This window comes from Doryrhamphus excisus, linkage group LG6 (assembly GCF_037039965.1).
Source record: "Doryrhamphus excisus strain RoL-2023G ecotype Guam linkage group LG6, RoL_Dexc_Guam_v1.1, whole genome shotgun sequence".
Taxonomy (NCBI): domain Eukaryota; kingdom Metazoa; phylum Chordata; class Actinopteri; order Syngnathiformes; family Syngnathidae; genus Doryrhamphus; species Doryrhamphus excisus.
This window is the reverse complement of record NC_136362.1, coordinates 22,081,170-22,103,541: the sequence shown is the minus strand read 5'-3', so window position 1 is coordinate 22,103,541 and position 22,372 is coordinate 22,081,170. Positions and strand designations below refer to the sequence as shown.

The 22,372-nt window shown below is 41.6% G+C and overlaps 2 protein-coding genes across 6 annotated transcripts in view; one reads left to right on the top strand and one right to left on the bottom strand.

The window, feature by feature from the left end:
* Positions 1-22,372, top strand: part of LOC131137915 (potassium voltage-gated channel subfamily A member 1-like) — a 93,785-nt gene that overhangs the window by 16,552 nt on the left and 54,861 nt on the right. Inside the window, exon 3 of one of the 3 annotated variants that reach the window (XR_013627571.1) lies at positions 16,704-16,899. The exons of the other annotated variants lie outside the window; for them this stretch is intronic. The gene's annotated coding sequence lies outside the window, so the exon portion shown is untranslated. Of the gene's footprint in view, positions 1-16,703; positions 16,900-22,372 lie in introns of those variants that run through there. 3 annotated transcript variants of the gene reach the window in all.
* Positions 701-20,808, bottom strand: cnot4a (CCR4-NOT transcription complex, subunit 4a). 3 transcript variants are annotated; one of them, XM_058086324.2, is made up of 13 exons: positions 20,546-20,808; positions 19,414-19,632; positions 18,874-19,071; positions 17,519-17,605; positions 11,036-11,137; positions 10,833-10,958; positions 10,621-10,745; positions 10,339-10,545; positions 7,032-7,089; positions 6,698-6,953; positions 4,228-4,737; positions 3,924-4,148; positions 701-2,274 (listed from the first exon to the last, which is right to left on the bottom strand). In XM_058086324.2, the coding sequence occupies exons 2-13, from the start codon at positions 19,585-19,587 to the stop codon at positions 1,931-1,933; spliced, it is 2,412 nt and encodes an 803-aa protein (XP_057942307.2). In that variant the 5' UTR covers positions 19,588-19,632; positions 20,546-20,808; the 3' UTR covers positions 701-1,930. The 3 variants fall into 3 exon arrangements, with proteins under 3 accessions (XP_057942307.2, XP_057942308.2, XP_078647795.1); XM_058086325.2 differs by having other exon boundaries at positions 4,228-4,710; XM_078791669.1 differs by lacking the exon at positions 20,546-20,808 and adding an exon at positions 20,056-20,217.

Genomic DNA, 22,372 nt, shown 5'->3' with positions numbered 1-22,372 from the left:
TGAAAATTTCAGACCCCTCCATGATTTCTAAGTGGGAGAAATAGCAAAATAGCAGGGTGTTCAAATACTTATTTTCTTCACTGTATATATATATATATATATATATATATACACACACACACACACACAGGTATGCATGATCATCATGAAGCTTTCCACTGGTAAGCCAGACCACCTCCTCCTCACCTCCTCCTCCAGTAGTGCTGCTGCTTGCTGACTCATTGTCCCTGAATTTTCCGTCCTGACCGCATCATTCCTCTGCTGGTGCCGCTTCAGAACAGTACGGGGGGGGGGGGGGACCAAGAGGGTGCAACTGTGGCCTGACGTCCTCAAAATATCACCCTCCAATTACAGCACAGTCATGAACCTGAAAAGCCAAATGCTAGTTTAGTAGACTGTACGGTCCAAAGTATTGGGACAGGCAGCTAGAACACTAGAACCTAGTAAATCTTCTGTCCATGTGTTGACTTGCACATTTACCATATTTACCATATTGCTATATTGCTACAAGATGCTGGAACAAAGACAAGTGTTAAGGTGAGGATGGGATGTCACCGCTGCTGTCGCCCCCTGCTGGTCGTTGGTGACGGCTCGCTTGGCAGGCAGACACTGGTGTTGTGTTGCCCCCTAGTGGACAAGAACCAAACATAGGGAAGGTGAAGGAAGAGAATGACATGGAAAGTGCTGGGGGGGGGTTATTTATTAATGACAAGAGCAGACAACAGACCCGGTCTGACTTTTCAGTTTTATTTAAGGTTCATTTTCCAGACCTGCAGAGGATATTTCACTTCCTTTTAAGCGCCTCAACTTGTTCATTTTTCCCTCCTCCTCCTTGTGACGTTACGTTAAAAACCCATTTCATGACCGCTTTCTCCCGGCTGAATTTGATCATCTTTGTGTCAATACTGTTAAAGAGGGAACAGTGATGGAGGGGCTGGGGCGGCGGGTGGCGACCATACGGATGGGAAAATAAGACTTGAAAAGAGGCGGCGGGTGGCGGGACGAGGTCAGAGTGGAAAGCAAAGAAAGGAGAGAAAGGTTGCAAGCGCCACTCCTACAGTACTTTGTGTTGACACACTTGGCAAAGTCGCACACGATATTGCATGGCTTGCAGCAATTACTGACATGAGACCCCGCCTCTTCCTGTCGCTATCCTTGCGCCGTGTTTAAGGCCTTAGTGAAGACCCTGGCGGGTCAGCACGCTTTGCGAGTTACTTCCTTCTCTGCCATCTAGTTTCCCCTCCGACGTGGTGGCGGTCCACGGTCGGACTCGCTACCGGCAGTACCACACGGTGGCACTGTGAGTAACAAGTCGGATCCTCGTGCTTGGGATTGAGTGCCGCCATCATATCCACGAGGACCGGCTCCCCCCACCCTGCTGTGCCCGGGCACTCGCTCTACCCTCTGATACAGAGGTTCAGCAAAAGCGTTCCCTCCGGCGGGACGGGGGCCGGTGGGAGCCCAGCACCATAGGGAATGGGAGCCACGAGGCCTCTGGAGCCGGCCTCTGCCCCCCGTCTAACAGGGAGCCCGTGCAGAGCCCTCAAATCCCAAACCCCTTGTCTGCCTCCCCAAATATCTCTCCAAGACTGAGGGCTCTTGATTTCCGGCTTGGTCGCTCCACAGTTCTTCAAATTAAAGGTCACCGCCGGGTGGTCAATGCTATGCTGTCACGTGTGCTCTGTTACGGGTAAGCTAGGCGACAGACCCCCGCCCGCTGCATCTAGGTCTAAGGAGTGCTGATGGTAGCAGATGGGGGGTACGGTGTGTCACAAACAAAAAAACAAAAAAGGCCTTTGGGGGGGAGACAAAAAGGAAGGAGAAAAATAAAGCATGTTCATCATTTTTTATACGCTGCAGATTGACGTGTTTGGCTTTGGGGGGGTGGGTGGGTGTAACGTGGTCGTGGGCTAGATGGATGAGTCTGTATTCAGTGGCGGTCCACGGCGGCACTCTGTAGCAGCTCTGTTGCGGGCTGTACCGGGGGTCTGAAGGCGGCCTGGAAGCCTGGCGGTGGGGAGTGGAACTGGCTGGTGGGGTTGGCTGTGGCGGGGGGCAGGTAGGGGGTCCAGCCGGCGGCGGCTGCTGCTGCTGCTCTGTGGTGGAGGGGGATGTGGGCCTCGAGGATGCCGCTGTGCAAGGGCTGGGGGGTGGTGGGCGCCGCCGAGCTGGCTGGAGCGTCCATCTCTGTGAGCGCCTGCAGGGACTTGAGCCAGTGTGGCGGGTTGTCGTCCTGGAGACAGTCTAAACTGTTGCCTGCCGACGCCGGGATACCTGTGTATGTGGGAGGGGGCGATGACAATGTACGCTTAATCACATTGCAACACAAAGCTTTTCTGACATTGTTAGAGCCCTCTATGTATGAAATAACACCCCTATAGTCACCTCTACATTCATGTTAGCCAATATAGTAGACAGCAAGTAAGACATAAGACATGGAAAGCCTGTTTACCACCATCTAAATATGCTTTTCAACATTATTAGAGGCCTCTATGTATGAAATAACACCCCTATAGTCACCTCTACATTCATGTTAGCCAATATAGTAGACATAATAACAGCAAGTAAGACATATAAGACATGGAAAGCCTGTTTACCACCATCTAAATATGCTTTTCAACATTATTAGAGGCCTCTATATATGAAATAACACCCCTATAGTCACCTCTACATTCCTATATTCCTATAGCCAATATAGTAGACATAATAATAGAGGACTGTCGGCATTGAGCGGCGGTAAGTACCCCGATGATGCAGTACAAAGTACACACATGCAGTGTTTTTCTTTCTTTTTCGACCCCCTCTTCAGAGTTCATCTATTAGTGGCACAGGCGCTGGCAGAAGAGCGCCCAGAAGTGGCGCTAAAGAGCAAAGTACAACTCTGTGGCTGACTTTTTTTTCCCCCAATATGGAAGTATTTTTGGACATTTTTGTTTTATTTTCTATTTTTGTAAAGACTTTTGAAAGAGCGTTGCAGTTATGTTGAATAGAATACTAGTGGGGTTACCTTAGTTTAGCAGAGCATGCTAGCATGGCGTGGTGTTTTACCGCTTTAATGTAAGACAGCATTTTCCAATTCCCGCTGACTTTGTTCAAGTTCTGAGTGAAAAAAAAGACGTTTACTCTTGCAACCAAGCTCGTCTTATCTGTCAAGGCGCATTCGCAACACACTTCCGGCCTTCAAAATAAGAGTGCTGTTTAGTGAGTCTGGGGTAAGCAAAATAAGGGTGTCATAAAAAGTACCTGATTACAATTTCACAGGATTTCTTGGTCAGAATTTTTTTTTCTAAAAAATAAAATAAATGAATAAAATAAATAAATAAAAAGAAATCTTATATTAAATAATAATAATATAATAATAATATAATTATAATAACTATATAATTATATGATATAATAAATAAATAATTGAATTGCGCAATAAATGCAAATTTACTCCATAATTTAGCCTGTCTCTGTATATTACCATGTGCATGCAAGGATGCTTTCCTGGTGTCTCGTCACCAAAAGGGGCAGGAAGAGGCCTCACTCTGTGCGTCAGAGCAATTGAGGGAGACCAATCTGCCACCACATTGTCTAAGTGGTGGCGGGGGACGGGACGAAACGGGACGGGACGAAACGGGACGGCTCGCATACACACTAGTCACGCCTCACGCCTGGTGAGGAGCAATGTGAGGTAATGTAGTAGAAATTATGAGGGGGAAAAAACGATGATTGCAAAGCCAAAATCGGTTATGTCCAATCATGCTTGGGGTTAGGGTTAACCCTAACCCATACATCCTCCTGATGTTAGTACCTTATTAACGCCACAAGCCACCTATTTGCTGATATCACTATGGGATGGGGGACACACTCCTGAAAGCATCCTATACTATAATACAATGCAAAAAAAGACAATGTATAGCTGCTGGATCCCCAAGTACCTGTGATGATGGCTGGGTCCATCCAGCTGGCTGCACTGTCCCAGCTCAGGCTGTGTGAAATGCCTGCTGGCCCACCGATGTGGTTAACACTGTTGGAGGATGAGGAGGACGAGGAGGAAGAGGAGTTTGGAAGGCCCCCAAAGTTGATATTGATGTTGGGCAGGAGAGCTCTGAGGCCGTCTTGCCACTCTTTCACATTTAGGCCTTCTATAGAGGCGCTGTTTTCTGCAAGGGGGGGAGGGGTTAAGGAACCACAGGTTATCCACGGAATGACAACGGCATGGTTAAGATTCCACAAAGGTACCTGAGATGGGGATCCCTCCCAGACCTGTGCTGTGCTGAGCGGGCAGATTCAGGTCCAGGAAATTACTGTGTGAGGCAGCACTGGCTGAGTGGTTCAAGTGTGTGAGGTTATTCCGCGAAGGGACGCCCATCCAGGGGTGTCTGGTGGATGGCTGCTGCTGCTGCTGACCGGCCTGGCTGCTCTGAGTGCCGGGGAAACTGAAGGAGGTGTAGATGGCTCTGTGGTGGAGCTGCGGGGGGAGGCGCGGCACCCCACTGGGGAAGTGGTGAGGTGCGCCGGCGTTACCGTTGGGGGGCAGGAGGCCGGGCCCGTGATTGTTCCCCTGGGGGAGAGGCCCCGGGGAGGAGGGGCTCTGGTCCTGAACCGACAGCTCCTTCTCTATCAGGTCGGCCAGGGCCTTGCGGGTGACGTCGAAGGGGTCGAAGCCCAGGTCGTCATCCTGCTGTTTGCTGGACGAGCCGAAGCCAAAAGCTGCCTGCCAGTCTGTGGAGGACGACACCGGCATCGTGTCTGTCGCCAGATCAAACATGGACGTTACTGGAAGTGCTACTGAAGTATAGAGAAATAAAATAACTGACAGTCACAAAATAAGCATAAGTGTTTTGTTGTTAAATGTTTACATTTGATGTCATGTTATTTATTTCACAGTGCATGATCAACATGTGAGCAAAAGTATCACAGTACATATGCCACAATTACCTAAAAGAGCTGCTGACCGTAAGAGAACATGTTCCAATAGTTGACTATTGGTCACAATGTTTCGAAATGACGACTTTGTTGAGGGAAAAAAAAGGGCATCTAAGGGGTGTCCTGATGCAGCTTTTCACTACAGATGTGATCTTGATTATGCAGCTACATTTTGTTTTTTTTACATCCCCACTCCCACCACCGTTGCTGTGGTTTGTCATGTATTTTGGTACGTGACAAAACATTTAAACAAACAAAAATTAATAAAATGAATAAATTAAATTGAAAATTTAAATTAAATACAATTAAAAAAAATTAAAACTAAAACTATATTAGGAAAGCAGGAAGTGAACAAATGTAACAGTTAGTGATTGTAAAAGTACCAGATGGAGGGGTAGGATTTAATAAGCTTTGCTTCTTCCTACTCCTTTTGGACATGTGGAACTGGGAACTGATTATGGGATGCACTCAATTGGAATCTGATGCATGTTCAAATGAAATGAAACCATGACCAAGTTTCAATTGAGTATACATATGTACTAAGGGTGTGGAAAATAATCGCAATTAATCAATACATTGATGCACACGATGCGAGTGCATCAGCTCATTCACTGGGTATGGATGCAATCTATGGTGAAATCTAGATTCATCGCGATGCGTTTGTGGGTATCGGTATACCCACAAAGCAGCGGTATTCAAGCGTCGTTTTATTAATGTTCAACTTCATCCCATATGCTGTTCCCGAGGTGCATTGAATGCACCATCATGAGTTCACATTTTGTATTGAATACGGATGGAAGCCGTGAGGCACATACAACTACTAGTAAAACAGCATGGCTGTTCATAGCAAGCAGCAGTGAGGAAGTTATAGTACTATAGTACTATCTTTACCCCCCCACTGCAACGTTTAAATGGGATGTTTGGAAACACTACGGATTCTCAAAGAACGGCGGAAAGCTCGACAAAACGTCCGTCATTTGTTTTCCACTTTCTGCTCCCCACTACTGTATTAGCCTAGCTGCTAGTGCATTCATATTAGCAGTATGTTTTGCAAACAGGAATATAAACAAACATTGATTGCACTGTTGAAAGTGTCACTTTAACTTTGTTTTTGCTGTACTGTATTTTTTACAGCTGTAATTATTGTCGAATTGTTTTACTTCACCACTGAAGCACTGCTATTGGAATTGCATAGCCCACGTCAAAGTGGGGGGAAAGTTGTTTTTGAAAAGTTGTTGCTGTTTTAAGATGGCAAAAAGAATGATCAAGAAGTGGTGCCTAGAAGGAATAAAGCCAAATACTTTTTGTAGGACCATACTGAATTCCATTTTTTCCCTTTGCTTATTTGCATCATGTTGAATTGCATCATTTTGCAAGAAATTAGTAATGGTTTTATTTCATTTGAACATGCATCAGATTCCAATTGAGTGCATCCCATAATCAGTTCCCAGTTCCACATGTCCAAAAGAAGCAAAGCTTATTAAATCCTACCCCTCCATCTGGTACTTTTACAATCACTAACTCTTACATTTGTTCACTTCCTGCTTTCCTAATATAGTTTATTTTATTTTATAGTTTCAGTTTTTTATTGTCATGTACCGAACAATATATAATTCGGCCAATATAATTCAATACTTTTTTTTTTGCTCATATTGACCCAGGACATCTGTAGTGGCTTCACAGTAAAAAACAAAACAAATATTTTAAGTATCATGTCTGTTGTATTTCTGTTTTCTGATATTAGTTTGTATTGAAGAGTATTGTTAGGACATTTTATATTTACCTGACGTAAAGAGGCTCTGTGGTTCAGGCGTCATGGGCCAGTCCGGATTGCTTCGGGGGTTGCCAGGAAATGGGGGCAGACCACTGGGGAGGGGGTTGGGATGTCTGAAGTTGCTGTTGTCCGAGAAGAGCGACTGCGACTCGGCCGCCGCCCCCTCAAAGGGCGAGCGGGCCGTGAGGTCTGACACACTGATGGGCACCACCAGGCTGGGCTTGGTTAAACCCGGGGGAGGGGATGGGGAGTCACTTGTGGGTATCTGGGGCGGGGAAACAAAGACGGCGATTGCACTTGAGGGCTGTTTCTTCTTCATGTTGATGAATGGAATTGGAAGTACCTGTTGTAAAGTATCTCCATTCACCAAACCCATGGACTCTGAAGGCTTGTCACTGGGACTGCAAGGAATATTCCAATGAGTGTATTAATCACACAATTTAAACTCAATACATTCATCGCTCATTGATCTTGGTGAAATGGTTCCAGATGGTCATGGTAATGGTTTTATTTCATTTGAACATGCATCAGATTCCAATTGAGTGCATCCCATAATCAGTTCCCAGTTCCACATGTCCAAAAGGAGTAGGAAGAAGCAAAGCTTATTAAATCCTACCCCTCCATCTGGTACTTTTACAATCACTAACTGTTACATTTGTTCACTTCCTGCTTTCCTAATATAAGTTTTTATTATTATTATTATTTTGTCACGTACGGAAGTACTCGGTGATATGAGCATCCAATGCCATAATGGGTACCATAGTAAGATAGATAGATAGATAGACTCCCTTTATTGTCATTGCACAAAAACACAGTAGTGAAATTGCCAACGAAATGTCGTTGCCTGGCTCCCATATAATAACAGACACAAAAGAATAATAATAATAATAATAATAATGTGTCAATATAGTGATATATATAGCACATCATGACTGCTTGAAGACTCTTCATCCTTGTATTTAGCAAACATCAACTGCTTGTATTGTTTCTTGAATTGGCTCATCATTGTGCATTGTTTGACTTCCTTACTCAATCCATTCCATAGTTTGAATGCCAAATAAGCCCCTCCACCTGCCCACACGCACAACCAAAACTTTTAATTATTATTTATTCTAAATTATTTAAATTATTTCTACAAATTACCGTTTACGCTGTACATTGTTCATATTTGATGTCATCTATTTATTCTCCACATTATTATTTATTTATTATTTTTATATGGGAGCCAGGCAACCACATTTCGTTGGCAATTTCACTGCTGTGTTATTGTGCAATGACAATAAAGGAAGTCTATCTATCTATCTATCTTACTCAATCCATTCCATTGTTTGATTCCACATACTGAAATGCTATGGCTAGCATAACGTAGTCCTAGCATAGAAGTGTTTCAAATGTACTTCTTCCCTGAGATCATATTTCTCCTCTCTTGTAGAGAAGTATTGGATGACATTTTTAGCCAATTGCTTATTTTTAGCCTTATGCATTATTTTAGCTGTTTGAACATGAACTATATCAGCAAGTTGAAGTATGTGATTTTACAAATAAGGAGTTAGTATGTTTTCTGTAGGCGGCATTATGAATTATCCTTACTGACCTTTTTTGCAGTACATTTAGCTAGTGAAGATTGCTTTTATAGTTATTATACCATATTTCCACACAATACGTAAGATATGGTAGAACCAGAGAGCAATAAAGAGTGTGGAGTGATTTCTGATTGAGAACAAATTTTGCTTTGTTCAATATTGAAATATTTCTGGCCACCTTATGTTGTACAGTGCATCCGGAAAGTATTGACAGTGCTTCACTTTTTCATGTTACAGCCTCATTCCAAACTGAATTAAATTAATCTCTTACCTCAAAATTCTACACAAAATACTCCATTATGACAATGTGAAAAAAGTTTTTTTTGACATGTTTTGAATTTATTAAAAATAGAAAACAAAAAAATCACATTTACATAAGTATTCACAGCCTTTGCCATGAAGCTCAAAATTGAGCTCAGGTGCATCTTTTTTCCACTGATCATCCTTGAGATCTTTCTACAGCTTAATTGGAGTCCACCTGCAGTAAATTCAGTTGATTGGACATGATTTGGAAATATAATAACTGTCTATATAAGGTCCCACAGTTGACTGTGCATGTCAGAGCACAAACACCAAGCATGAAGTCAAAAGAACTGTCTGTAGACCAGCGAGACAGGATTGTCTTGAGGCACAAATCTGGGGAAGGGTACAGAAAAATGTCTGCTGCTTTGAAGGTCCCAATGAGCACAGTGGCCTCCATTATTCGTAAATGGAAGACGTTTGGAACCACCAGAACTCTTCCTAGAGCTGGCCGGCCTTCTAAACTGAGCGATCGGGGAAGAAGGGCCTTAGTCAGGGAGGTGACCAAGGCCCCGATGGTCACTCTGCCAGCGTTCCTCTGTGGAGAGAGGAGAGCCTTCCAGAAGGACAACCATCTCTGCAGCAATCCACCAATCAGGCCTGTATGGTAGAGTGGCCAGACGAAAGCCATCAGACCAGAGAATTTTGTTTCTCATGGTCTGAGAGTCATTCAGGTGCTTTTTGGCAAATTCCAGACGGGCTGCCATGTTCCTTTTACTAAGGAGTGGCTTTCGTCTGGCCACTCTACCATACAGGCCTGATTGGTGGATTGCTGCAGAGATGGTTGTCCTTCTGGAAGGCTCTCCTCTCTCCACAGAGGAACGCTGGAGCTCTGACAGAGTGACCATCGGGGCCTTGGTCACCTCCCTGACTAAGGCCCTTCTTCCCCGATGGCTCAGTTTAGAAGGCCGGCCAGCTCTAGGAAGAGTCCTGGTGGTTCCAAACGTCTTCCATTTACGAATAATGGAGGCCACTGTGCTCATTGGGACCTTCAAAGCAGCAGAAATTTTTCTGTATCCTTCCCCAGATTTGTGCCTCAAGACAATCCTGTCTCGCAGGTCTACAGACAGTTCTTTTGACTTCATGCTTGGTGTTTGTGCTCTGACATGCACAGTCAACTGTGGGACCTTATATAGACAGTTATTATATTTCCAAATCATGTCCAATCAACTGAATTTACTGCAGGTCGACTCCAATTAAGCTGTAGAAAGATCTCAAGGATGATCAGTGGAAAAAAGATGCACCTGAGCTCAATTTTGAGCTTCATGGCAAAGGCTGTGAATACTTATGTAAATGTGATTTTTTTGTTTTCTATTTTTAATAAATTCAAAACATGTCAAAAAAAAACTTTTTTCACATTGTCATAATGGAGTATTTTGTGTAGAATTTTGAGGTAAGAGATTAATTTAATTCAGTTTGGAATGAGGCTGTAACATGACAAAATGTAGAAAAAGTGAAGTGCTGTGAATACTTTCCGGATGCACTGTATATTTGTAATATGAGGTTTCCAGCTCATATTTCCATCTATTGTGATCCCTAGATTTTCCTTCACCCTTTCAATGTCTACACCGTCTACTTGTATTTGCTGGTGCGTGTCCTTTCTGCTGTTAGCAAACAGCATTTTAGTTTTATTTAGGTGTGTCTGTGATCAAAGAATTTCAGCCAAGTAGAAATCCTCATTTAGAAATTTGAATATTTTCGTGGACCGTCAATACATTACTATTGCATTGAAGAATTGTGTTTATACAGACTTTGAAGCTGACGTACCTGCTGTTGTCACAGCTTGAGGAGAAGGGCGATAGGGCGGTGCACTGGCCAGGGCCGAGCTCTGTATCTAGACCGTCTGAGGTCAGACCCTCTTGGTCTAGATAGTCTAGCAGCGGTGGGGACTTGCGGTCCTCTAAAAGGCCGTTGGCCAGCTTGCTGTGCCCCGACAACGTTGGCCAGCCATCTTTACCATTGCTATTGCTGCTTCTGTGGCACCAGACAAACATGGAAGTCAAACGTTTGAAAGAAAGACCGTTTGAAAGAAATACAAAAACAACCAACCTCTGTGTTAAGCCTGATTTACTCTTTGACTTTTCTGTTCCACATGCTGGAGGTTGTAGAAAGCTAGGGTTCAATTTATAAAGGTCTTGGAGAAGTTTTTGCTCATACTCTTGATGTTTCCCTGCCTGAAAACCAGACGCAAAATACCATGAATACACGTCACGCAAGTAGAGAGCAAGTAAAACAGGGACGAGTAATAAAACGACTTTTACCTGCATTTCTTCTTTAGTAAAGCTAGCTGCTTCGTCGCCAAGTTCATGTAGATACATACAATCGGGTTTCGGACACTGCATACTTTTGAGGAAGTAACTGCAGTACTTTGTTGTGCCTAAGGAAGCCTGCAAGGCGAAAGAAGGAAAGCAGCAAATTCAACACACTTCAGCGCATGGACACGTGGCCAAGAGCGAGGCCTTACCTTGAGTGTTCTGCCATCGACCACCACGTTGTTCACGCACTGTATCGCCCTGAGGGCGTCTTCAGAGCGGACATAGGTGACGTACGCGCTGGCGCTCGGCCCCTGAACCATCACAAGGATAAAGAATAAAGTCATCAGCTGCTGAGACAATAGTGCAGCGGTGTTGCTTTGCAGTGACAACCCTCACATGCTTGCATCATGACTGCATTTTCCAACATGTTCTACTGCTGGGCTGGGATATTGAGCAGTGTTTTGCAACCTTTTTTTGAGCCACGGTATGTTTTTTTTACATTGGAAAAATCTTGTGGCACACTACTAACCAAAAATGTCCACGACCTCACACGTGCATCACTAAGTCTATAGGAGGAAGGAGCTAGGTGTTGCCACACGGACCGATTTTACATTGCTCTGCCAGTCTTTACACCACGGACACTCAACAGTAGCCACGTTTACATGAGGAGTTTTTCCGAATGACCTTTCCGAAAACAATGGTATACATGGAAAGGAATATTCCAATCTCTTGTCTACATGCACCACTATAATCAACCAGAATAGTCAATGGGGCATGCCCAGTAAAGCGTAAACACCAACATCACGTGATACTGACTTCCTCGAGTTTTTCTTTCACGAGTTGGAATAATTCCGTATTGTAGGTTCCGTAGGTTTTCGTCCGTCCAGCCTTGAAATTCAGTTTAGATCAAAAAAAAAAAATTTCCTTAGCAGTCCAGTGCCGATTGCTGGCCTCCATTTTTTTTAAATGGAAGAACGTCTGGAGCTGCGTGTTACGTCATATCTCAGCATTTGCTGAAAGAACGCACCCGGGAACAGGAAAAGATAAAGTTCAATCTTGCTAATATTTTATAATGAAGCTGGGCACATGTTTTATATAGATATGTATTTTATTTTTAATAAAAGTGGACTTGTGAATGGCGTATAGAAGGGTTTAGATTCTGTTCCACAGATGGCGCTAATGCACACCAAAGCTGCTTGCCAACCGCCAATAAACAACAGAAGAAGAAAAACACCACGAAGAAGAACGCAGTCTGACAACTTTCCGTTTGAGCGGGTACAAGATACCTCAATCGGATTGGGGAAAGGAATATACCACCCCTGGGAATCCCATTATATATTCATTCGGATTGGCACTTTTCTTTGGGAATGAGGTGTATACAAAGGTTACATTCTTTCCATTTGAGCAAATAACCTGAATGGAATTGGAATATTTGGGTCCATGTAAACGTGGCTAATGGAATATTTGGGTCCATGTAAATGTGGCTAATGAGGCATGTGCAGTAAAGCGTAAACATTAGGGCTTGGACGACGTGTCGACGTCATCGACACAAAAAAATACATTGACACAAGAACTGCATGTCGATGCGCCTTCACTCGGAATTAGTGGTGGGCAAAAACGTTAATTTCAGTGAACAGGATCATTCCGCTTCATTCAGTAAAAAGAGCCGTTCATTTCGGTCAATTGGTCGTTACCCTGTGATTCCCCCCCCCCCCATGCATAGACCCGGTCAGTCGTGTCGAGTCAGTCCGTTCACTCATGTTCACGTTGGTTCCGACTCAACAGCTCACCAACTACTGCTGTGTCGGTCATGAACAAAACGGCCAGCAGACTGAACGGGTATTTTATGGGTGGTTCCTTCCTTCGCAAAAAATAACTAGTTCTTTTAACTCGTTCGTTCACGAACCACTACTCAGAATCAAAACATGGCGGCGGCCGCGGCAAAACTTGTTTACCACCTTCTAAATACACTCTGGAACATGAATAGAGCCCTCTAGACATGAAATAACACCCCTATAGTCACCTTTATACTCCTATTACCCAATATAGTAGCCATAGTAAGGGAAAATGAGACACGCATTACCTGTTTACCACCTTCTAGATCCACTTTTTACCATGATTAGAGCCCTCTAGATATGAAATAACACCCCTATAGTCACTGTTACTCTCCTATTACCCAATATAGTAGACATAAGAGAAAATAACACATAGAAACCACGTATACCACCTTCTAAATATAATGTTTACCATTAAAGCCCTCTAGATATGAAATAACACCCCTATAGTCACCTTTACAGCCCCATTAGCCAATGTAGCTGACATAAGGGAATATGTTATTTATGTCTAGAGGGCTGTAATGTTGAAAAGTGTATTCAAAAGGATGTCAACAAGTTTTCCATGTCTTATACGTATTTCCTTATGACGTCTACTATATTGCATAACAGGAGTGTAAAGGTGACAATAGGTCAACAACTTTTCAACAAGTTTCAGTGAGTCCGGCCAGAAGAAAAGATTATTCAAAGTATGGGAATACTTCACGCCAAAAGGTAATGATACGATGGTTTGTGACCTATGCACAATTATATTAAAATTAATTAAAATATTAATATTAAAATATCACAAAAGCGCGATGGCAATGCACCCGCACCCGGGAGCTGCTTGTGAGGAGAAGACGCCGTAAGTTTTCAACTTCTTTTACTTCCTTGTTTGCAATGATTAACTCCGTCATTCATCCAAACCGCACACGCTATAGTTAGTTTTAGTTATATTATTATTATTGTTTTTAGTATTATTCATGTTATTATACTTTATTGATATGGGCAGATCATTTAGAAATATATTTTATTATTAACCTGTGCATGTGTTTATGTTTTCAGGGACTAATCAGGGACTTTCAGGGATTCATGGATGCATCAAAAAAATATTTTCTAGATTAATCGATTACAGTAATCATCGTTTAACCCTGCCCTAATATATATATATATATTTTCTTTCGACTTATGGACTTATGAATGGCGTATAGAAGGGTTTAGATTCTGTTGCACAGATGGCGCTAATGCACACGAAAGCTCCTTGCCAATAAACAACAGAAGAAGAAAAACGCACCCTGACAACTTTCTGTTTGAGTGGCTACAGGATACCTCATTCGGATTGGGGAAAGGAATATTCCACCCGTTAATCCAATTATATATTCATTCGGATTGGCACTTCTTTCGTAATGAGGCACATACAAAGGTTAAATTCTTTCCACTTGAGCAAATAAACCAAATGCAATTGGAATATTTGGGTCCACGTATACGTGGATATTGACATAATATTTGCAAATGATGATTAATAAATGTTAATTATAAAAAGTGATATTGGATAATTCCTTAAGGCACACTAGTGGTTGAAAATCACTGATATGGTGTATGTTATATGGATACTGGGGCGATGCAGGAAAGAATACTTCTCTCTGTGACGTATGGAAGTGCTGTCCCACTCATGCGCTAAAAATACATTTCTTTGCTTGCATTGTAACTCTGCTCCAATTCCCACACGCCGCGCATTCAAAAACAAAGCGAGGAAGTGGTTCTTTCGTCATGCATTTACTCATCAACACGTGGTCATGAGCGGTCTGCCGTGTGTGGACGCTGTGGAAGCCTGCACCAAAAGCCTGCACAGCATGGACTCACTCATTTGTTAACAGGAACCCCAACCACTTGTGCCTGATGGTGGCATTTTTAGGAATGGGAAACAAATGTGGCGTTCCTTTTCCAGGCATCGCTAGCAAGTGAAGAGCGGAGCAGTGCTTGAGGGAGGGATGAGAGTTGATATATAAAGGAAGTCCGCCCCTTTGCTTACCATGCCTTTTTAAACCCAAACTTCTCACTTCCTAATGCACAAACCTCATCATGTGACACTTGGGCATGGTTTAACACCAGAATACTACATTCTAACTAAGGATGGACCCATACATCAGCCGGACGATATATGGGGCCGATATTTGCGTTCTTTACTTGAATCGGTATCGGCCGATGTATTTTTCTGCCGCATGATTTACAGACGGGCATCCGCCGGGCAGCTTTGTGTTGCCGGAGGACCCTGCAACACACGCAGTCGCAGTACCCCTCCCCCACTGGTGAATCATAACAAGGGTACGTTTTCAACTTTTAATTAGTTTCTAACAGTTAAACTTAGTTGAAATATTGCCACCATCATCCGTCATTGTGACAGGCCGACTTGCATTCAATTTTAAAGTAGCTATAAAAAAAATAAAGCTCTAATAAAAATCCAAACGAACCAAAATAGGATGTTATCGTCAGCAAATGGCCCAGAGCAATTGAAGATAGCGTCTGAAGAAAACGTGCTAAACTGAAGACATGTTGGCTACGTTTCCACGGCAACGATACTCGTGTCCCCATTTAGCCTTTACGGCAGTGATTTTCAACCACTGTGCCGCAGCACACTAGTGTGCCATGAGGAATTATCCAATATCACTTTTTATAATTAACATTCATTAATCATCATTTGCAAATATTATGTCAATATCCACGTATACGTGGACTCAAATATTCCAATTGCCTTGGGTTTATTTACTCAAACGGAAAGAATGTAACCTTTGAAAGAATACAGGGCTCTACATTAAAAACCAAAATGACTTGCCCATGGGGAATCCTTAAGGTGAGAACTACTTGCCCGAACTTGCCCCATGTAAAATGAAAAGACTGCCATAATGATATCATGTAATTTTTTGTGGCATCACATGAGAATCTCAAATAAATAAAATAATAAAATAAATAATACTGTAGCGTTGCGTGTGTGTTGTATTCTGGGCTGTAGTTTCATGCATGGACGCTGGGGGGCAGTCATGTTCAGCTCGCGGTCTTGGAGCGGGTGTTTTGGGACCAAAGAAGAGGAACGAGAGGGAAAAAAGGAGAAGTTCGGTTGCCGTGCGCCCAGCTAGTTAGTTAAGTCTGCAACAGGCCAGTAAGTTGTTTTTCATGCTGCCTTGGAAATAAAAAACATGCAACGATAGAGGTTCATCACTTTTTGCTGTTTCCTTCAGAATTAGACGATGTTGGCAGCGACGCCATGATGGATGTTTTCGTAGTCAAACGATCGCTGATTGGTTGATCGCGAACAACGGGTGTGGGTAAAACGCGGACTGTGGATTTCGGACCGCGGTCTAAATAAACGATTCTGATTGGTCCATTGCAAGGATTGCTTTGCAAATTACCACCGGAATTACGCAGTCCGTGTTTTACCAACACCCAACAAGAACCGCTTTAAAAAAAACTCTTGCCCGACGGGAATATCACTGATTAGATTTACTTGCCCGAATTTTGTTTTAACTTGCCCCGGGCCATCGGTACATCGTTATTGTCGAGCCCTGGAATAGTGCCAATCCCAATGAATATATAATGGGATTCATGCACACGAAAGCTGCTTGCCAACCGCCAGTAAACAACAGAAGAAAAAAAACGCACCGTTTGAGCGGGTACCTCAATTGGATTGGGGAAAGGAATATTCCAGGGGTGAGGTACCCGCTCAAACGGTGCGTTTTTCTTCTTCTGTTGTTTACTGGCGGTCGGCAAGCAGCTTTCGTGTGCATGAGCGCCATCTGTGGAACACAATCTAAACCCTTCTATACGCCATTCATAAGTCAAAAGAAAATATATATCTATATAAAACATGTACCGAGTTGAATTATAAAATATTAGCAAGATTGAAGATTGATTGCGGTGTAGTGGTTAGCGCGCAGACCTCACAGCTAGGAGACCAGGGTTCAATTCCCACCCTCGGCCATCTCTGTGTGGAGTTTGCATGTTCTCCCCATGCATGCGTGGGTTTTCTCCGGGTACTCCGGTTTCCTCCCACATTCCAAAAACATGCTAGGTTAATTGGCCACTCCAAATTGTCCATAGGTATAAATGTGAGTGTGAATGGTTGTTTGTCTATATGTGCCCTGTGATTGGCTGGCGACCAGTCCAGGGTGTACCCCGCCTCTCGCCCGAAGACAGCTGGGAGAGGCTCCAGCACCCCCCGCGACCCTCGTGAGGAAAAAAGCGGTAGAAAATGAATGAATGAATGAATGAATTTGATCCTGTCCTGGTTAAATGTATCATATAGCATGCTCAGATATGGATATGATGTAACACGCAGCTCCAGACGTTCTTCAGTTTTAAAAATGGAGGCCAGCAATCAGCACTGGACTGATACGGAAAGTTTGTTTTTGATCCAAACTAAATTTCAAGACTGGACAAACGAAAAACTGGCAATACGGAATTATTCCAACTAGTGAAAGAACAACTCGGGGAAGTCGGTATCACGTGATGTTGGTGTTTACGTTTTACTGGGCATGCCCCATTGACTATTCTGGTTGATTATAGCAATGTAGACAAGAGATTGGAATATTCCTTTCCATGTATACCATTGTTTCCGGAAAAGTCATTCGAAAAGAGAAAAACTCCTCATGTAAACATGGCTACTGTCGAGTGTCTGTGGTGTAAAGACTGGCAGAGCAATGTAATATCGGTCCGTGTGGCAACACCTAGCTCCTTCCTCCTATAGACTTAGTGATGTTTTCCAATGTAAAAAAAAAACATGGCTCAAAAAAGGTTGAAAAACACTGTTATATGGCAAGCATCATGAATACACTATGCCTTCCAGAGTTTCAAAAGCCTTGGAAAAGCAAACTTCTGTGAACTCACCTGTGAACCTGCATAAGATGTACTATTGTTGATGACCACTTTATGGATCTTCCCAAACCTCCCAAAATACTCTGGTCGTTTTAGGATCTGCGTTTAAGACAAAAACACATCTTTTTACAATTAAAAACAAAAGGAAGTGACTTTTTAAGAATATTCTAACAGCAAGGTGTGTCCCTGGAGCACCAAAAGTGATCAAAATCTCCCACACTGGATTTCTTGATACCATCTTGATACATGATACCACTGCTAGCTATCGGATATTTTAGTCAATCCAATATTCTAGTCATTTATTTTTGCATATTTTTGCTTGGTTAAAGAGCAAAAAATAAAATTAAAGTAAAGTAATAAAAATTAAAATAAAATAATAATACATTATAAATAAATTAAGTAAATAAATAAAGTAGTAAAGTAAAGTAATAAAATAAATTATTAAAAAAATGAAATAATAATAATAAATTACAGGAAAAAATAAAGCATTTCACTAAATAATGAACAATCAATTTGTTTAATTTTTTACATAATTAAGCCTTTTATTTCTTAAATGGACATTGTGCATATAGTAACTGCTGGTTATTTTAAGGGATATATACACTATATACACTATATGCATTGCAATTTGACTGCACACAGAACAGAATTCTTGAGTGTGTCTAACTGGTGTGAATTAATTTTTTTTTGGGCTGAAAAAAGGTGCTAAAAAAATAAAAAAGTCTGTAAAGGCCAGAAAACATGCATCAAGATTTAATATTGTCAAAAGGTTAACCGGTAAACAAGTTTGGAATAATTCTCACTTCGGCTCAAGATGGCAATAAAGATCATTCTAGGATTCATTCATATTTCTGTTCATTGGTTCAGTAGCATTTCAACCAGATCTATTATACATAGTGCATGATTGACTACTCGTTAGCATCAAGTTTAGCCACCATTAGATACGATGGCGTGAGCCATTCTTCCAAATAGTTTTTTTTTTTAATGTCATATTTTTTGTAATCGAGGTACTTGAATTATTCGAATAATCATTGCTGCTCTAGTATAAAAGTACACAGTAACGCTTCTTGGCGAGAGACAAACACGGCGCATTAGCATTATAGCTAATATTTATATAATGTATAATAAATAATAATAATCACAAATATATATGTTATGTATATTTATACAATAAATATATACAATTATACATTATATATATATATTTATATAATAAATATATAAAATATATATATATATATAAAATAAATAAAATATGGGACCTTTAAGACTAAAATGTACGTCCGATCTCGATCCTTCAGTTTGACACGGACCCACAAAACCATCATGTGGTGCATAAGTCACACTGTCGGCGACGGTGTGCTCACCTCCGGGTCGGCGAGCCGCTGCGAAAGTCCGACCACAAACACCAGGTTTCTCTGGACCACTCGGACGCTGGCCAGGTGCTTGCGGTTCTCTGTCACCTTCTGCTTCTTTTCGTTCTGTTTCTGCTTCTTTTCGTTCTTTATCCTCTGGATCTCCTCTTGTGACAGTGGCTTGTACACAGCCGGGTCCTCCGGGTATGGCTGCACCAAAGAGCAGACAGTGAGAATGATAAGCACAAGGACTTTTTATGACCACAAGAAGTACGACTGAAGAGCTGAAGTGGAGACAAGATGGCGGTTGTAGCAATGGCGTGTGTCTGACCTGGCTGCTCAGTACATGGTATGGGTAACTACAGGATGTAAGGTGCCAGGATGCGGGTCAAAACATTAACCGTAGATTGAATAAAGATTTATGATGGAAACAGTTTGACTCTGGAACAGACTATTTCTGTTATTCCCTACTGGAGAAATATACAATACAATTCTACGAAATCGGAGATCGCCAAGCGTCCCACGGCCCAAAAGGTGAATTTCCCTCCTCACCTTTCTGCATGCGGGGCAAAGGCCGTTCTCGTCCGTGCGTATGCGATGCCAACAGAAGCGGCAGATCTGGTAACCGCAGGTGCAGGGGAAGAAGTTGACATCGTCGATCTCCAGCGGCTCCATGCACAGGGGGCACTCCATGGGGTCGTCCTTCATGTCGGGGCTATGGGACATCCTACGGCGGGCGCGGTCGTGAGGGGGCGGTCGCGGAGCACAAAGCTAAGTGAGGGGGGGAAAATTGTGAGTAAAAATTGTGCCAACCTCCATTGCGACAGAAGGGATGTGACATGTTAAAGTGTTGACAATGTGGTACAACAGGGGTGTACAGTAGAACAGAACCTAAGCAGAACAGCCTGGCTTTAAACTTCCCTCTCATGTTTGGTGCAAAGAACAAAGAACAAGTGCAGAAGCCCCGCATTTACAAAGACTGCTCCAGTGTTACACAACTGGAAGTGATTGTGTATAAATAACGTGTTGTTTGCAGTCCTGCTCTACTTAATGTGTGACAACACAGAGCCCAGTGAGGATGGGGGTAAAAACGCAACCAAAAGAACACGCATCGCATTTACATTCCATATCATAATTGCCAAGGCATCGTTTAGCTGGTGTATTAAGAAAAGTGTGCAGCCTAACGAGCCCTACCTTATGACAGATGTTATTTGACCACCACAAGCTAACATTAGCCGCGATTCAAATAAAAGCTGTCCTTTCAATCCCAAGTCACTTCATGTGTGGCGGTTTGCATTCAGAATGTGCATAGAAGTTTTAAGACGACAGGGACAGTAAATACTTTATAAAAACGGATGACACTACGTGACGTTTCCCTGTTACATACTGACAGCTTAGCTTGGCGATCGCTAGCATCGGCGCGGCTAGCATGCTAACATGAAAGCAGCCGGAGCCGAGCTTAACGCGGCCTACTGGGCTAACGGGGAGCTGGACACCGATCTGACCGCGACTGAGACGTCTGACAACGGCCTTGTCAACTCCGGAGGAGTGTATTGGTTTGGGGGGAGCTCGACAGCCAGTCGGTGGGAGAATATTTGGGACAACTGTCCTTTGGCGAGCGGAGGCAAGCTGGAGGCTATGCTAGCTGATGTTAGCAAAGTTGGCTTACGTTAGCTTGACTTACCCTGTTCCTATTTAGCTTAGGATTCCACTCCAACACAGTCACACCGAAATTGGGCGGGGACTGCGAGCCAATGTAGATGTGAAAATGTCCAAATATCGCTAAGCGGTCACTCCGTGTAACCGTGGATGTGTTGCTCTGTTGTCATTAAAAGGCTATAAAGGTGTTTTTGCCCCTGTCTTTTCTTGGCTGTTGAGGAGATAATTTACGCTGAAACCACCATCTTAGCTAGCATTAAAGTGAGGGAGGAGGGAGTGGAGCAAGTACCCCGTGCCACAGAGTCTGCGCGGGGAGAGTGATGCATTATGGGAAATTGGGTTTTGAAAGTTTTTTTCCTAAATCGAAACACTCTCCATTTCTTCAACTGGTAAATACACATTTTTGCGAGTTCATAGAAAGCATACGACACCAAATTACTAGCTAACAAATATTTTGATGTATTATAGTATTTTTGTTTTTATTATAGTATTTTAACTTCATGATTATATTATATATCAAATTGTGTTTTATGATTATTTTAGAATTACAATATATAACTATGTTATTGTATATTAGTACTTTGGGCATGTGTAAACATGATTAAGTATATTTGAAACAAACTAAACCATTTATTATTACAGTACATTTGCTATTTTTATTATTTGTAGTATACTAAATGATTTTTATTGTATTTTATAAATACTAATTATCTCACCATACCATCACTGCTCTATAGAAATCTATACATTTTGTTGATACATTTGTTTACATATTTTATTGTATCCATTAGATATGAATGTACTGCAATTATCGGTACCGATACCCATATACAAATGTAATTATCGTACGGGAGTAAAGTGATTACTGAGGGTAGTTTGGTGTAGCTTTTATCATTTTGTTTGAATTATTTCGATACCGATATTGGCCCGATATCAGCATAAAACTGTGATCTTGGTCTACATCGATATCTGTATTCATTCCACCACTGAGACATGTCATGTTACGCATATCGGAATCGGCTGATTAAGAATTGGACGAAATGGGCGTATCGGTTTTCGGAAAAAAAGACAATATCGGACATCCCTAACTGTTATGATTAAATGAATCTACTGAAAAACGTGACTTATGACCAAACCTGGCTGCTGCAGACAACTGTACATATAAAATCGGCCATATTTGAGATGATATATAGTATGTACTCTCTGGTTCTACCATATCTTACTTATTGTGTGGAAATATGGGATAATAACTATAAAAGCAATCTTCACTCACTAAATGTACTGCAAAAAGGTCAGTCAGGATAATTCATAATGCTGCCGACAGAGAACATACTAACTCCTTATTTGTAAAATCACAAATACTTGAACTTGCTGATATCGTTAATATTATATTATAAAATAATGCATAAGGCTAAAAATAATATCACTATAAAACACAAAAATATATCACTATATTGACGGTTACTATGGTACCCATTATGTCATTGGATGGTCATATCACCTCCTACTTTGGTATGTGATAAAAAAAAAAATAATAAATTAAAAATATTCAAAAAGAAAAAGAATTAATAAAAAATAATTAAATATATAATAAATGTATGTCAAAATAAAAATAAAAATAAAAATAAAAATAAAAATAAAAATAAAAATAAAAATAAAAATAAAAATAAAAATAAAAATAAAAATAAAAATAAATAAAAATAAAAATAAAAATAAAAATAAAAATAAAAATAAAAATAAAAATAAAAATAAAAATAAAAATAAAAATAAAAATAAAAATAAAAATAAAAATAAAAATAAAAATAAAAATAAAAATAAAATAAAAATAAAAATAAAAATAAAAATTAATACA